Here is a 13,733-nt window from a genome sequence, read left to right as displayed (position 1 = left end):
CAATTTTTGTCATTCAACTGTAAAATTTCAGAATCAATTATTACATCTAAATCACAAAGCTCACTAATCGTGACAATTTGAGATGAACTATTTGGAGAGCTGCCAGACAAAAAACGAATTCATAAGCCTACAAGTGAGAAAATAGGTCGTCTGACAATGGGGTGTGACCGTCGTCGGGTTGCGATGCCCACAGTTGGCTTGGGGGTCATGAGCTGTCACCCCCTGGCTGCATCCATTCTCTTCTGAAACTATTAATTGACGGCCCGAAAGTGGTAATATATTCAGACACATTCTTCAGCGTTTATAATACATTTAAGAATAACTGAGCTAAACCAAATACGCATACGCCTAATAATGCAATTTATGAAATAATGTAGGCTTGTGTTTTCGTCATTATCCCGATAACTCACTCGTCGTGCTGTCAAACTGCCAATGGTTGTCATGATGGATGTTTTTGGAGAACCTGATTGGACGACACAAATAAATCTACTGATTAAATCTCCGAGCCTGGATGCTGATTTGTGCAGGAGATTGCTCCTCACAGAAAGAATCCGGCTCTGGTGAGATGAGGGGACAGGATGGCAACTCGATCGGTGGACCGCAGCTGAATACTCCTAAAAGGACACTTTTGGTGAGCGGTCCGTCTTTATCATGTTGTTCATCATATCCCTATGTCTTCCCTCCCTTGTTATGTCTGTTTTAAGTCTATTATATATATATATACTACAATTAGGATGATGCTATTTAAAAACCCTCAGTCACGGGTCACAGACCACCGCTCTTTGATAATAAACCGGTCCACCTGGAGTTGCAGCCACTTAATTATTACTATGTATCAAGATCTGGCATCGCTCTAAAGTGGTTTGAAACATAGTAGGCCTATCAATAATGTCCTCACTGTTCGCACAGTTGAGACTTATTGTCTCTCCTAATCACCACAGAGCTTTTGGTTGGGACAACCTTGCTCTGCTTGCTTGTAATTGCGTGCTGTTAGATGCTTTGCCCTTTAAGGTTTGTTAATACATGTGTGCTCAAGCTTGCCATGATAATCGATGTCATTCTGTTTGTTCTATTGTTCCGGGATTTTAACATGGCTAAACTTCATCCCAGTCTTGTATGGCATGTGCCACCATTCATAATATTTGCAGAAAGGCACCTAACTTTCAAATTTAGCATAGTCCTTATGTCAAATAAGACCTAACACATATATCCTTCCCTTAGATGAGCCAAATCATCATTTTATAATAGCATAATTATTAAACCGTTGCATGAGTATTGCTTGCTGTTTTGGGGTTTTAGGCTGGGGTTCTGGTCAGCACTTTGAGATATCAGATTTGAGTATGCTTGACTGAATGCTAAAACCTGCGTCTCCCAGAGGTATAGTGGGCTTTAGCTCAGTTGAACAACACAATCTTGAAATGCTCAGAAATGGGTTTTGATTCCTGGTTGTTTACAATAAGCATAGTTTGAGCCTATAGTCACTCAGTGGGACTCTCTTGTGATGGAATGCTATCTGCAACTCTTTTCATGCAGTTATAGGTCTGGAAACAAGTCTTGATTGAAGGAGTGTTGAGTAATACAATGAATTGCCTCTAATGAATTTTCCATGAATGAAATGAAAGGCCAGTGGGGTGAAGTAAAGAGTAGTTTGTGGCCTGATGAAACCTGTACGTGTCCTGATGGCATTACGTAAGACGAGTGGGATTTGGTTAGTAATGTAATCCGGAGAGGTTTGGGTCGATTGTCTCTGCCTCATGATTTAATCTGGTCTGAATTGATTGTTTGTGTCTGTCTGTGCGGAACGTGGCTGTCATTGTCAGCGGCTGTGTGCCCCAGCAGGTGGTGTGTGGCGCGGTGTGAGGGGAGGTCATGCCCCTGGTCAAGAGGAACATAGAGCCCCGGCACCTCTGTCGAGGGGGGCTGCCCGAGGGGATTGGCAGTGAGCTGGAGTGTGTCACCAACAACACCCTCTCTGCCATCATACGGCAGCTCAGCAGTCTAAGTAAGACATACCTTCCACACAGTCACAACCCCTCATCATATGCATTAAGCAGTCACCTATCATTTAACCAGCCTTACGCCAGCATACTCTAGAATAGTGACCTATACAGCCTCATCCATCGGTGTTACACTGGAAAACTGATCAGCTTAGGCAGATGCATTAAGTCAGTACATTTAAGTGTTTTTATTGATTCAATTCTATTTGGTAAAATACATTTGATATTGACAGATGTGTAAGTCTGTGTGTGCATGCGTGTGTGTGTTTGAGTGAGGGAGTGAGAGAGAGAGAATTAGAGTAGGAGAATTTACCAGACATCTGTCCTATATATATATATACCCACATTACAGTGTGTGTATCTGCATGCTGTTTGTGTGTGTTTGTTTGTGTGGGGTAGGGTTTTATGAAGTCACTGGAGATTAGAGCTTAATGTAGAGCTTAGTGTCACAGAAACAGATAAAGGAGAGAGTGAGTGAGGGAGGGACGGAGGTAGAGAAAGAGTATGGAGACAGATTTCACAATCACATGCTCTTCACTCAGTGTTTGAAATGTGCAAATCTCAATAATTTGGTTGGTTTCCCGGCCCATCAGACATGTGCAAATCTCCATCACTATGTTACTCCTGTCTGTTCAACTTGACCTCAACAAATCTCTTTGCTCTTTTCTGTGTACTACGACATCCAATGACTTTGTCTGAGCATTTGGACACAGGTGAATGTCTGTATTAAAGGACATGTTCAAATGTTTTTACCAAATCTCAATATTTTTTTACATGTAAATTGCATCTTATCAAAGTGTCCAGATTTTTTTTTGCGATTTCACTTGGTTTTGAGAAACCACCCTCAGTGGTGGAAAAAGTACCCAATTGTCATACTTGAGTAAAAGTAAAGATACCTTTAAACAGAAAATGTTAAGTCACCCAGTAAAATACTAAAAGTATTTGGTTTTAAATATACTGCAGTATCAAACATTTTAATAATTTCAAATTTAGCAAATCGGACTGCACAATTTTCTTTTTTTAAATTTATTTATGGAGGGCCATGGGTACACTCTAATACTCAGACCTCATTTACAAATGAAACATTTGTGTTTAGTGAGTCCCCCAGATCAGAAGCAAGTAGGGGGGATGACCAAGGGCATTCAAAATGTAACGAGTACTTTTGGGTGTCAGGGAAAATGTATGGAGTAAAAAGTACATTTATTTCTATAGGAATGTAGTAAAGTAAAAGTTGTCAAAAATATAAATACTAAAGTACAGATACCCCAAAAACGACTTAAGTAGTACTTACACCACTGCCCAACCTAAAAACCCGGAGGTTAGGCCCCCCAGATAGCATATGAACATGTCATAAGACATGCACATGGAAGAGTATCGCTCGAGTCCAACAAAATGGAATACAATGTTGAGGATAAAGTTCCAAATTACACATTTTCATGTGTACAACATCTAAAGACTATACTGAGAGCTTTTCAATTTGTAAAAGGATGTCATTTGCCCCAAACTGCAGAAATAGCAATGAGGAAGTCTACTGGTGGTGGGGCAAGTTTCTCAAAACCAAGTGAAATTGTAAAAAAATTGTGTCTGGACACTTCACTTACATCAAAAATAGAGATTTGGTTACAAAAAGTGAATTTGTCCTTGACTCCTCTCTTTCTTCATAACTCAGGTAAACATGCGGAAGATGTCTTTGGAGAGCTTTTTAGTGAGGCTAACACATTTTATGTGCGTGCCAACGGTCTCCAAGACCGCATCGACCGCTTGGCTGTCAAGGTCACCCAGCTGGATTCCACTGTGGAGGAGGGTCAGTTTGGGGTCAGGGAATAAGAAAGAAAAAAATCTAATGTTGAAAGACAACTAAGTCATTAGTTCTCCTGCTTGTCTTTGGTTCTGCATGGCCCATAATCTACTTATTATTTTCTATCTTAGCATCTTCTTATTCCTGCTCATCTTCCTATCAATCTCACATTCACTCTAATGCTTTCCAGTCTCTCTGCAGGACATCAACATGCGCAAGGCATTTAAAAGCTCTACAGTCCAGGACCAGCAGGTGGTGTCCAAGAGCAGCACGTCCAACCCTGTGGAGGACATGTACAACACCAGCGACAAGCCTCCTTCTCTCAGCATTCTCTCTGCTTACAGGTACACTGTACAGATACAACCACCAGACGAGCATTAACCTCCAGTTGTGACCAATAGCTAACTAGTCTCTCTTTTGATACAGAGATGACCACACCGATGGGATGAAGTTCTACACGGACCCATCCTACTTCTTTGACCTGTGGAAGGAGAAGATGCTGCAGGACACGGAGGACAAGAGGAAGGAGAGAAGAAGACAACGCGTGAGAGCCTTTAATTGTCACCCTTTCAGAAAGCCTCATGCTTTTTGCTTCTTAATACCGACTCATTACTTTGGGGCAACTTGTGTATACAATATCCTGTATAACTCCACACCTACAGTATCAGCAAAATGACCTCTCTCTCTCTCTTCCTCTCTCAGGAGCAGAAGCGATGTGTTGACGACACACTTCAGCGCGAGGTGAAGAAGGTTCGTAAAGCCAGAAACCGCCGTCAGGAGTGGAACATGATGGCGTTCGACAAAGAGCTCCGCCCAGACCACCGCCACCCTCACTCTCTCCACCGGGGGGCGTCTGAGGGCTCCCTCTCCCCAGAGAGCAGGTCAGTGATTAGGACCATTGTTTTCTGAATCAGCTTCCTTCCCCATTTGTTTTGCAGATGGCATATTAACTTTTCGTGTTAGTGTAAAGAGTTCATCACAATGACTTTTTTGTTGTTTAGATATGGTCATGACCTGCCAGACTACCCAACTGCTCAAGGCCTTCCACATTCTGCATCCAACCATGCCCTGGCTCACCCCTACCCGCCTGTAGACATTCACGAGTCTGTAGAGCATGAGTACCACAGCATCGGAGTCAGTTACAGAGAAGGGACTCTCAACCGCACACACCACTCCCCACCTCTGCATCGCTCCACTGAGAGAATAAATGGCACTATGACGCTTCCACCTGCGGACTACAGGTACTGTTATTGTAACAACTCTCAGTACAAGAAATCTGGAATGCAGATTAGTAACTCTCTGATTAGTAAATACCAATGTGTTGTTAGCTCAAATTCTGCGTTCAGAAACTGAAAACCTTCTCTCTGACTTTCTCTCTCTCAGTATAATGGAGTACTATGCCAGTTCAGGACCACCACCCCCTCCCCCAGCCCCTCTTATCCCATCTGCACAGACAGCCTTTGGCTCTCCCATGGTATCCCCCACCCCCCTTACTGGACCTAGGACAGGGGCCACAGGCTATGGTCTCCCACCCCTACCTCCCCCAGGACCTCGTATGATTCCACCTCCCCCAGGTCCCCCTCCACCACCAGTACCCCCTACCCCACCCCAACTGGCAGGACTCGGTGACGGGAAGAGACAGGACACCCAGCCTCGAAGTGACCTTCTGTCAGCTATTCGCATGGGTGAGTTTTGCTGTAGTCAGACGTTTACTCTTCTTCTGGAGATGGCAGAGTTGTTTTTTTATACAGTGCAAATGAGTTTAGACTGTGTTTGTGTTCCTCAGGCATCCAGTTGAAGAAGGGGCAGGAGCAGCAGGAGCAGCAGGCTAAGCGGGAGCCTGTGGGGAACGACGTGGCCACCATCCTGTCCCGTCGCATCGCAGTGGAGTACAGCGACTCGGAGGACGACTCCGAACTGGAAGAGAACGACTGGTCCGACTGACCCTGACCCCGTCCTTTACAGTGACCTCACACCATGGACACATCGCTCCTCCAGCCCAGCTATCCCACAATGGTGATGATGCAGTACAGATGACTTATGGGAGTCATATTTTCAGTATGCATTAAGTGGGTATAGGCTGAGAATCCACTTGCATTTTAGTGTAGGTCCTGTAGGTGAGTGGACAGGACTTGAAATGAAGGCAAATTAGTGTCCTGATGAACTGAGATTCAGCTGAAATCACTCAAAGGTACACGGACCAAATAACCAAGTAGTGAATTTCCCTTTTCCCTACAGAGCTGTCTAATCTCTCTTTATCAGACACCAACGTTACCATTTCATCTGACATAGATCACCAACACTGTATTCTCAATGTCACTAACCTCATTTATGATTTGATCTGGATTTAGAAACCATTAGAAAGGCTTGAGGTTCTCTCTGTAGCTTAGACTGGCTCTGAACAGACATAGCGGGTACGTTCCAGCCCGACTGTGTTTAAGATGCAACCAGTGACAATAATTATGAATTGCTTGTCAATGTAAACATGCCTCTTCAAATGTATTCCAGAAATACATTTAATATGATATGCAGATCAGCAAGCTGTCCACTGAGTGGCACTGTGCTCACGTTTAATGCTCACTATTTGAATGATTCATTTTTGAGATTCGATAATAAAAAATAAAAATGAATTCTAGATTTCTAGCTATCAACAAACTGCAAACGTTTGCATCGTGCTGAAATGTTGAATGAAGAGTGACAGGGTGACAATGTGCGTAGATTACCTTAAATAGACCTCAAACAAGTCAAGGACTTCATACTGCATGAGGTCTCTAATATACTGTATGGACAGGCTCCTATTTGACTAATGTACTGCTGTGACACCTGTGCATGAATTCCATATGAGACATCTTTCGTACAAATGGAATAGTGGGAATAAATGTTTGTTTGCAGTGAAAAACAATAGGTGACAAGGGCAAATGTAGATATTTGATATGTTTGCATAATAGCCCAATTTCTGTGCTATTGCAACCCACAAAACCGATAACTCTGAATGGATTTTAATATTTAGTCAATTCTGATATTGAATGACTGAATTTGGTAAAAATTATATGATGGAAAAAGACAACCATTGGATAACCAATGTTTATTATACAAAAACATTCATACCTGTAATTAAATGTTAGCTCTCAGCAAACCAGACCATAGATGGAATAAAATTCCCCAGAGCTTCAACTGTATCAAAAGTCTCACACAGTTCCCCGAGCGCTGTCTTCAGAGAGGGTGACTCCCAGAATTCCTCAGCTTGTTTGTGGTTTAATGGGTGCACACAACCTTGGAAAGATCATCAAATCACTGTTTTACCACTCAGCTTAATCCCCACAACAAAGAGAAAGATACAAAAAGGAGAGAATGGAGAGAAGTGGAGTGTGAGATTAAGTAGAAACTTGATGGATGCAAATTGACTGCTCAGTTTCCCAGTGTTGCTAAGGGGAGTGAGGAATCTAGATTTCAAATCTCCCAGGCCGGAGAGTGGCTGGTGATCGGACGTTCCCTGTTACCTCTGCAGTGGCCAGCCCCTCTATTAGTGTCCGCTGTTGTGGCCATCTGCCGGATTACCCAGCAGGTTATATTTTTATAGAAAGCATCCCATTCTTATCCCGCCTGCAAAGGTTTACATTAAGGTTGAACTCGGGTGCGCTTACAATAGCAGATGAAGTAAGCTCTATCCTTCTAACAGCAGCCCTTCCCATCTTCTCACTGTTAGAGAGGCTGGTTACGCTGGGTTTAAAAGGGCTGCTTTACTATGGCATGAAAGAGGATCTCATGCAATGCCACTGTCCCCGATTTCTTTTCATGCATCATCAATAAGTGATGCCCAGGATTTAAAAAAAACATTTGTATGTGCCAAGTGTAATTGTCTAATTCTAATAGGCATCAAAAGGCCAACTTTTCTGTGTTACCATACAGGTGAACTCATTCCTGGGAAAAAAATAAATTTCTCAGCCTAGTAGGAGCGATGGCGTCCCCCTTTTTCCCTGGTCTAACGGGATTAGTCGTGCCTGTGCTCCCCCGGCTGTCACGCTACTGTCTACTTCCCATCTCTCCCCCGGGCCTCTAAAGTGATTAACCCAGCCCCTGTGGTCCGCACGGTTCTGGAGGGTAATTAAGGGGGGGGGGCACCTCCCTGGCATGTCCCTCCCCAGGCCTTACTCGCTCTCTTCGGCACCTTTGTAAGATGGGATGGGCTGGGGTGTATGAAAGTGAGAAGTACCAGTGACTGAACTTTCTGAAAGTGTGTAGGATTCATGAATGATTCAATTAATTTTAGTATCAATTTAATGTGACACAGGTCCACATTTAGATGTATCATGTAATCCTTACCCAGCTCAGAGCTTGTGATAACACATTGTGGGAACTGAGTCCTCATTTAAAAATTTGCATGCATTTGGTCCATGCTTAGCCTACTAGAAAATAGTCTAAGTGATCTTTCCTCTCAGATATCTATCAAGCCGATTATCAAAGCTCATAAATACTTGACAATGGCATGCAGATTATTATACCATTGGATGTGTTGACCACTGAAAATCTGTTCAAACCATTTGCATCCTGACATGTCTTTTAAAAAGAGCAGTACTGAATATTCATCACAGGCTTAAGGGAAAGTAATAATGATTGAGTCTGCCCATCTTGTCAGACCTCAGCGTTATGTGGATGCGCCTGTTTAACACATGTCACGCTCATGTTCGACTTGTCTGTCACAAGTTTTCCATCATGGCATCTGTTCCTTAATGATCGGTGGGGAACTAGGTCTCCCAAACCACATGGCCTTTACCACCCCACTGAATAAAAAGCTAATCTGATGAATAAAACGCCTTCCAAAGGACAAAAGTAATTACTCAAAGCGTCAAACACCTTTCTGTTTAAAGAAAATAGCCTTGTGTTGAAAGCTATTGTTTCAGTATTTGCCCCATATTATCATGACACAAGGCGAGACCCAGACACAGGAGGCAGATGGTTGGATTCTTAATGTTTATTAATCCAAAAGGAGTAGGCAAGAGAATGTCGTGGACAGGCAAAAAGGTCAAAACCAGAGCAGAGTGGCAGAAAGGCTCATGGTCAAGGCAGGCGGGTACAGAGTCCAGAACAGGCAGGGTTCAAAACCAGGAGGACTAGAAAAGGGAATAGCATAGCAAATGCAGGAGTACGGGGGGGAAAAAATAAATTTTGTTGACTTGGAACATACAAGACGAACTGGCACAGAGAGACAGAAAAACAAGGCTAAATACACTGGGGAAAACAAGCAACATCTGGAGGGGGTGGAGACAATAATGAGGACAGGTGAAACTGATCAGGGTGTGACACACACCCCCCCCCCCCCCCCCCCCCCCCCCCGGGGACGCTACCTGGCGTCCTACCTCGGGTCATACCTGGTTGACCAGGGTGTTGGCGGTGGAAGTTGGTGATGAGGGCTGGATCCAGGATGTCTCTAGCAGGAACCCAGCACCTCTCATCCGGTCCTTAACCCTCCCAGTCAACCAGGTACTGGAAACCCCTGTCCCATGGTCGAACACCCAGGAGACGGTTCACCGTGTAGGCCGGAAGGCCATCAGTGACATGGGGAGGGGCAGAAGACAAACAGTGAGACACTGGCTTAAATCCGAGATGCATGGAAAGTAGGGTAAATACGGAGAGTAAGGGGTAACACAAAACAGACAGCAGTGGAACTCAGGACTCTGGAGATGGGAAATGGACCAATGAAATGGGACAGTTTGCAGGACTCTACCCGAAGGGGCAGGTCCCGTGTGGACAGCCATACCCTCTTCCCAATGCAGTAGCGGGAAGCTGGGATACAGCGACAGTCCGCTTGTCGACGATACCTGGAGTTGGTCTTGAGAATAGCCACCCTGGCTCTTCTTCAGGTACGTTGACAGCGGCGGACAAACTAGGCCGAGGGTACGATGAGAGGGATGAAATGGGCGGCCTTGGAGAACCGATTGACAACTGTCAGAATGACAGTGTTGCCATCAGACGGAGGGAGCCCAGTGACAAAGTCCAGAGATCTATGAGACCAGGGACCTGTAGAGGCTGAAGGAGCTTGCTGTGGAGTCTTGTTCTGAGCACACGGCGACAAAGGCAGAGACGTCAGGAACCATGGTGGGCCACCAGAAACGTCGGAGGAAGGCTAGTGTACGACGGGACCCTGGATGACAGAGCCCATTCCAAGACCTGGGACCGGAATGGGTTAGGGACAAACAGCCGGTTAGCCGGGCCACCTTCAGATCCAGGCTGGGAGTGTTGTGAACTAGGTTCTCAATACCCCAATCCACAGTGGCAGCAAGGCATGAGGTAGAGAGAATGGTTTTGGAGGTCGAGGGTGTGGCAGAGGAACTGTATAGGCGGGAGAGAGCGTCAAGCTTCACATTTTTTTTTTTTACCCTGGGTGGTAAGAAATTGTGAAGTTTAATCTGGTAAACAGGAGGGCCCACCGGGCCTGCCTGGAGTTGAGGCGCTTGGCTGTATGGAGATATTCCAAGTTATGGTCAGTCCAGACCAAGAATGGCTGTTCTGCTCTTTCCAGCTAGTGCCTCCACACTTCCAATGCAATCTTAACTGCCAGGAGTTCTCGGTTGCCTACATCATAGTTCCTCTTTGCAGGATTGAGACGATGGGACAGGAAGGCACAGGGATGAAGCTTCTGGTCCTGGGCAGATCGCTGGGAAAGGATGGCCCCCACTCCAACAGCCGAAGCATCAACTTCCATCACAAATTGACACGATGGATCAAGATGGATAAGGATGGGTGCTGTTGTGAACCGATGCTGCAGGTCAAAGGCTTTGTCGACAGCTGGAGACCATTTGAACAGTACCTTGGGGGAGGTGAGTGCCGAGAGGGTGCCCGCCAGGGTGCTGTAGTCCCAAATGAAACAGCGGTAGAAGTTAAAACCAAGAAACCGTTGCAACCACACCCTGGATGTTGATTGAGGTCAATCCACCACTGCTTTCACTTGTCCAGGATCCATCTGAACATCGCCCTCAGCAATGGCATATCCCAGAAAGGTGATAGTAGAGCGGTGGAACTCACACTTCTCAGCATTCACAAACAATTGGTTTTCCAGGAGGTGCTGAAAGACCTGTTTGGCACAAAGAACATGTTCATGGGCAGATTGGGGGGAAAAAAAGCAGGATGTCGTCAAGGTACATGAACACAAAATCGGTTTAGCATTTCCCGAAGCGCATCATTGACCAAAACCTGGAAAAAATGGCAGGGGCATTGGTGAGTCCAAATGGCATTACCTGGTACTCATAATGTCCACTGGCTGTGTTGAAGGCTGTCTTCCACTCATCCCCCTCACGTATCCGAGCCAGGTGGTACGCATTTGGAAGGTCCAACTTCAAAATATGGAGCCCCCTGAAGAGGTTCAAACGCTGAGGAGAGGTAGGGGGTAACGATTCTTGACAGGAAGGTTGTTAAGTCCCCGGTAGTAAATGCAAGGACGCAGGGTCTTGTCCGTCTCCACAAAGAAAATCTTGCGTCAGCAGGAGATGCAAACCGATGGACGGCCCCAGTGGCTAGAGACTCCTCCATAGCTTTGGTCTCAGGTCCGGACAGAGAATACAACCTACCCCGAGGTGGTGTAGTCCCTGGGAGAAGATCAGTGGCACAGTCATAAGGACGGTGCGGGGGAAGGGAAGTTGCACATGCCTTACTGAAGACCTCCAGGGGGTCATGGTACTACGTGGGAATGGCAGAGACATCCACAGTATTGTTAACATCCTGAGGAAGACTACTTGGGGAAAGCTGTGCAGCTTGAAGGCAGTGGGAATGGCAAAAATGGGCTCCAACCCAGGATGTAGCTTGTGGTCCAGTCAATCACAGGATTGTGTTTGTAGCCAGGAAAATCCCAAAACGACTGGAACATGGGGAGATGCAATGAGGAGGAACTGTACGGTCTCACTGTGGTTATCAGAAACCCATAATTGAATGGACACAGTACTATGGGTGACTTACCCTATAGAGCGGCTTCTGGATTCCCTCGAAGGTGAACGAGCCATAGCAGGTCTACGAGTGTGCCCAAGACCAGACCTCCTCACGCCTACGTTCCCTTAAGCGGCCATTGATTTTGATCGTTAGGGCGTCGAGGTCCACTGGTAATTCCCGAGCAGCTAGCTCATCCTTCACATCCTCAGATAATCCGTACAGAAAAGTATTGAAAAGACACTCCGGATTCCAGGCACTCTTGGCAGCCAAAGTGCGAACAGCAACCGCGTAGTCTGCCACACTACAGGAGTTGACGTAATACAAGCAGTTTACTGGCCGCCTTTCTCCAGGATACCGGAGACGCAAATACCTTTCTCACCTCTGCCGTAAATTCCTCCAAATTGCAGATTGTTGTTCCCAAACTGCCGTAGCCCAGGAGTACACCCTTCCCGACATTAGCGTATATAATATATCTTTGAGCGGTCTGAAGGAAACTAAGATGGCTGTAGCTCACAAATAAGCAAGCACTGAGAAAGAAAACCCCGGCAGGCACCAGGATTCCCTGAATATCGCTCCGGCGGTGGTAAGCGGGGTTGTTGGGGAGCCGGGATAGGCTGTACAAACTCACGACATATAGGAGGAAAAAAGTCATGGGTGATTGTTTTTTTTTCCAGAGGTGGCAGGCAGCCTCTGAGCTAACTCCCTGATTTGCTCCAGAATAGCCTTCAACCCATGGTTATGGCGTTCCGTTAAGGAACTGAACCCTTCCAAAAAGGCCCTGCAACAACTCCTCATGTCCTCCAATGGTGGCTCCCTGAAGGGAGACAACGTGGAGGAGCTGATCCTAGTCTGCTGGGTCAGTCATGGCCAGTTCGTACTATCATGACAAGGCGAGACCCAGATGCAGACGGTTGGAGTCTTAATGTTTAATAATCCAAAAGGAGTAGGCAAGAGAATGGTCGTGGACAGGTAAAAGGTCAAAACCAGATCGGAGTCCAGGAGGTACAGAGTGGCAGAAAGGCTCGTGGTTAAGGCAGGCAGGTACAGAGTCCAGAATAGGCAAGGGTGTAAACTGGGAGGACTAGGAAAAAAAGAGAATAGCAAAGGCAGGAGTATGGGAAAAAACCACTGGTTGACTTAGACCATACAAGACGAACTGGCACAGCGAGACAGGAAACACAGTGATAAATACACTGGCACAGAGAGACAGGAAACACAGGGATACATACACTGGGGAAAACAAGCGGCACCTGGAGGGGGTGGAGACAATAGCGAGGACAGGTGAAACAGATCAGGGTGTTACACATATCCTGGTTTGAAAGTTACCTCACTGGTGGACAGAAGTATGTTGTGTCAGTGGTCAATACTTAGAACCCATAGCAGTAGCAGTTGATTGTGGAGTACGACAAGGTTGTCCCCTAAACCCATATCGCACTTTAAATCAAATGTTTGCTGATATCTCTAAAATGTCTGCCCAATTTGTGAAGTCTACTTATGCAGTCCTACAAAAGTATATCACAACCTATCTCTATATGAATGCATTTCAAACCAAAGATGTATGCTTGTCTGCACCAGCCAAAAATAACGCTTCATGGACAGTGACTAACTTTGATAACTAAAAAAAAGTTGAGCAATTGACTGAGGATGTTGCTGGATGGGCATTTTCAGTCAAGACCCTTGTTTCGCCTACAGCATACAAACATATGTGTGTGGCAAGCTGTCAAGAAGCCTTACACAAGTAAGGAGATATTCACGGGTGTACTGTCAGATATTTTACAGAATTGTGGCACAGGTTCTGAGTGTTGCAGAACCTGTGTCCACATTTTCATCCCTGCATTATAAAATGTTGTTCTGGCACTAAACTAAACCAACAGTAAAGGTTTTGGACTGATCTAGAATGTGGCAATGCTGTAACAGTAACACATTTCTACTGGACCTAGTCTGTTGAATTTTATTTGTGTTTTTGAAGACTAGTCTGGACAAAAGTTACCCACCTACCCAACTGAATGCCAATGCAG

General features: G+C 45.5%; 1 protein-coding gene across 3 annotated transcripts; it reads left to right on the top strand.

Moving 5' to 3' along the window:
• The first annotated feature begins 194 nt into the window (after window positions 1-194).
• LOC109872717 (wiskott-Aldrich syndrome protein family member 3) lies at window positions 195-8,624 on the top strand. 3 transcript variants are annotated; one of them, XM_020464020.2, is made up of 9 exons: window positions 195-631; window positions 1,840-2,002; window positions 3,667-3,801; window positions 3,986-4,139; window positions 4,222-4,339; window positions 4,498-4,676; window positions 4,797-5,036; window positions 5,179-5,480; window positions 5,582-8,624. In XM_020464020.2, the coding sequence occupies exons 2-9, from the start codon at window positions 1,870-1,872 to the stop codon at window positions 5,737-5,739; spliced, it is 1,419 nt and encodes a 472-aa protein (XP_020319609.1). In that variant the 5' UTR covers window positions 195-631; window positions 1,840-1,869; the 3' UTR covers window positions 5,740-8,624. The 3 variants fall into 3 exon arrangements, with proteins under 3 accessions (XP_020319609.1, XP_031663397.1, XP_031663396.1); XM_031807537.1 differs by having other exon boundaries at window positions 525-631; window positions 1,821-2,002; XM_031807536.1 differs by having other exon boundaries at window positions 535-631; window positions 1,837-2,002.
• Window positions 8,625-13,733: the final 5,109 nt, after the last annotated feature.

The sequence above is a fragment of the Oncorhynchus kisutch genome, linkage group LG28, assembly GCF_002021735.2.
Source record: "Oncorhynchus kisutch isolate 150728-3 linkage group LG28, Okis_V2, whole genome shotgun sequence".
NCBI classification, from domain to species: domain Eukaryota; kingdom Metazoa; phylum Chordata; class Actinopteri; order Salmoniformes; family Salmonidae; genus Oncorhynchus; species Oncorhynchus kisutch.
Note: the sequence above shows the minus strand (reverse complement) of the source record. Positions and strands in the feature narration are given on the sequence as shown.

What these genes read in the sequence shown, in the direction of transcription:
- LOC109872717 (XM_020464020.2), top strand. Translation starts at nt 1,870, where the DNA reads ATGCCCCTGGTCAAGAGGAACATAGAGCCCCGGCACCTCTGTCGAGGG. An exon ending in TCCCTCTCCCCAGAGAGCAG is followed by an intron (nt 4,677 to 4,796) that starts GTCAGTGATTAG and finishes TTTGTTGTTTAG; the next exon opens with ATATGGTCATGACCTGCCAG. An exon ending in TCTGTCAGCTATTCGCATGG is followed by an intron (nt 5,481 to 5,581) that starts GTGAGTTTTGCT and finishes TGTGTTCCTCAG; the next exon opens with GCATCCAGTTGAAGAAGGGG.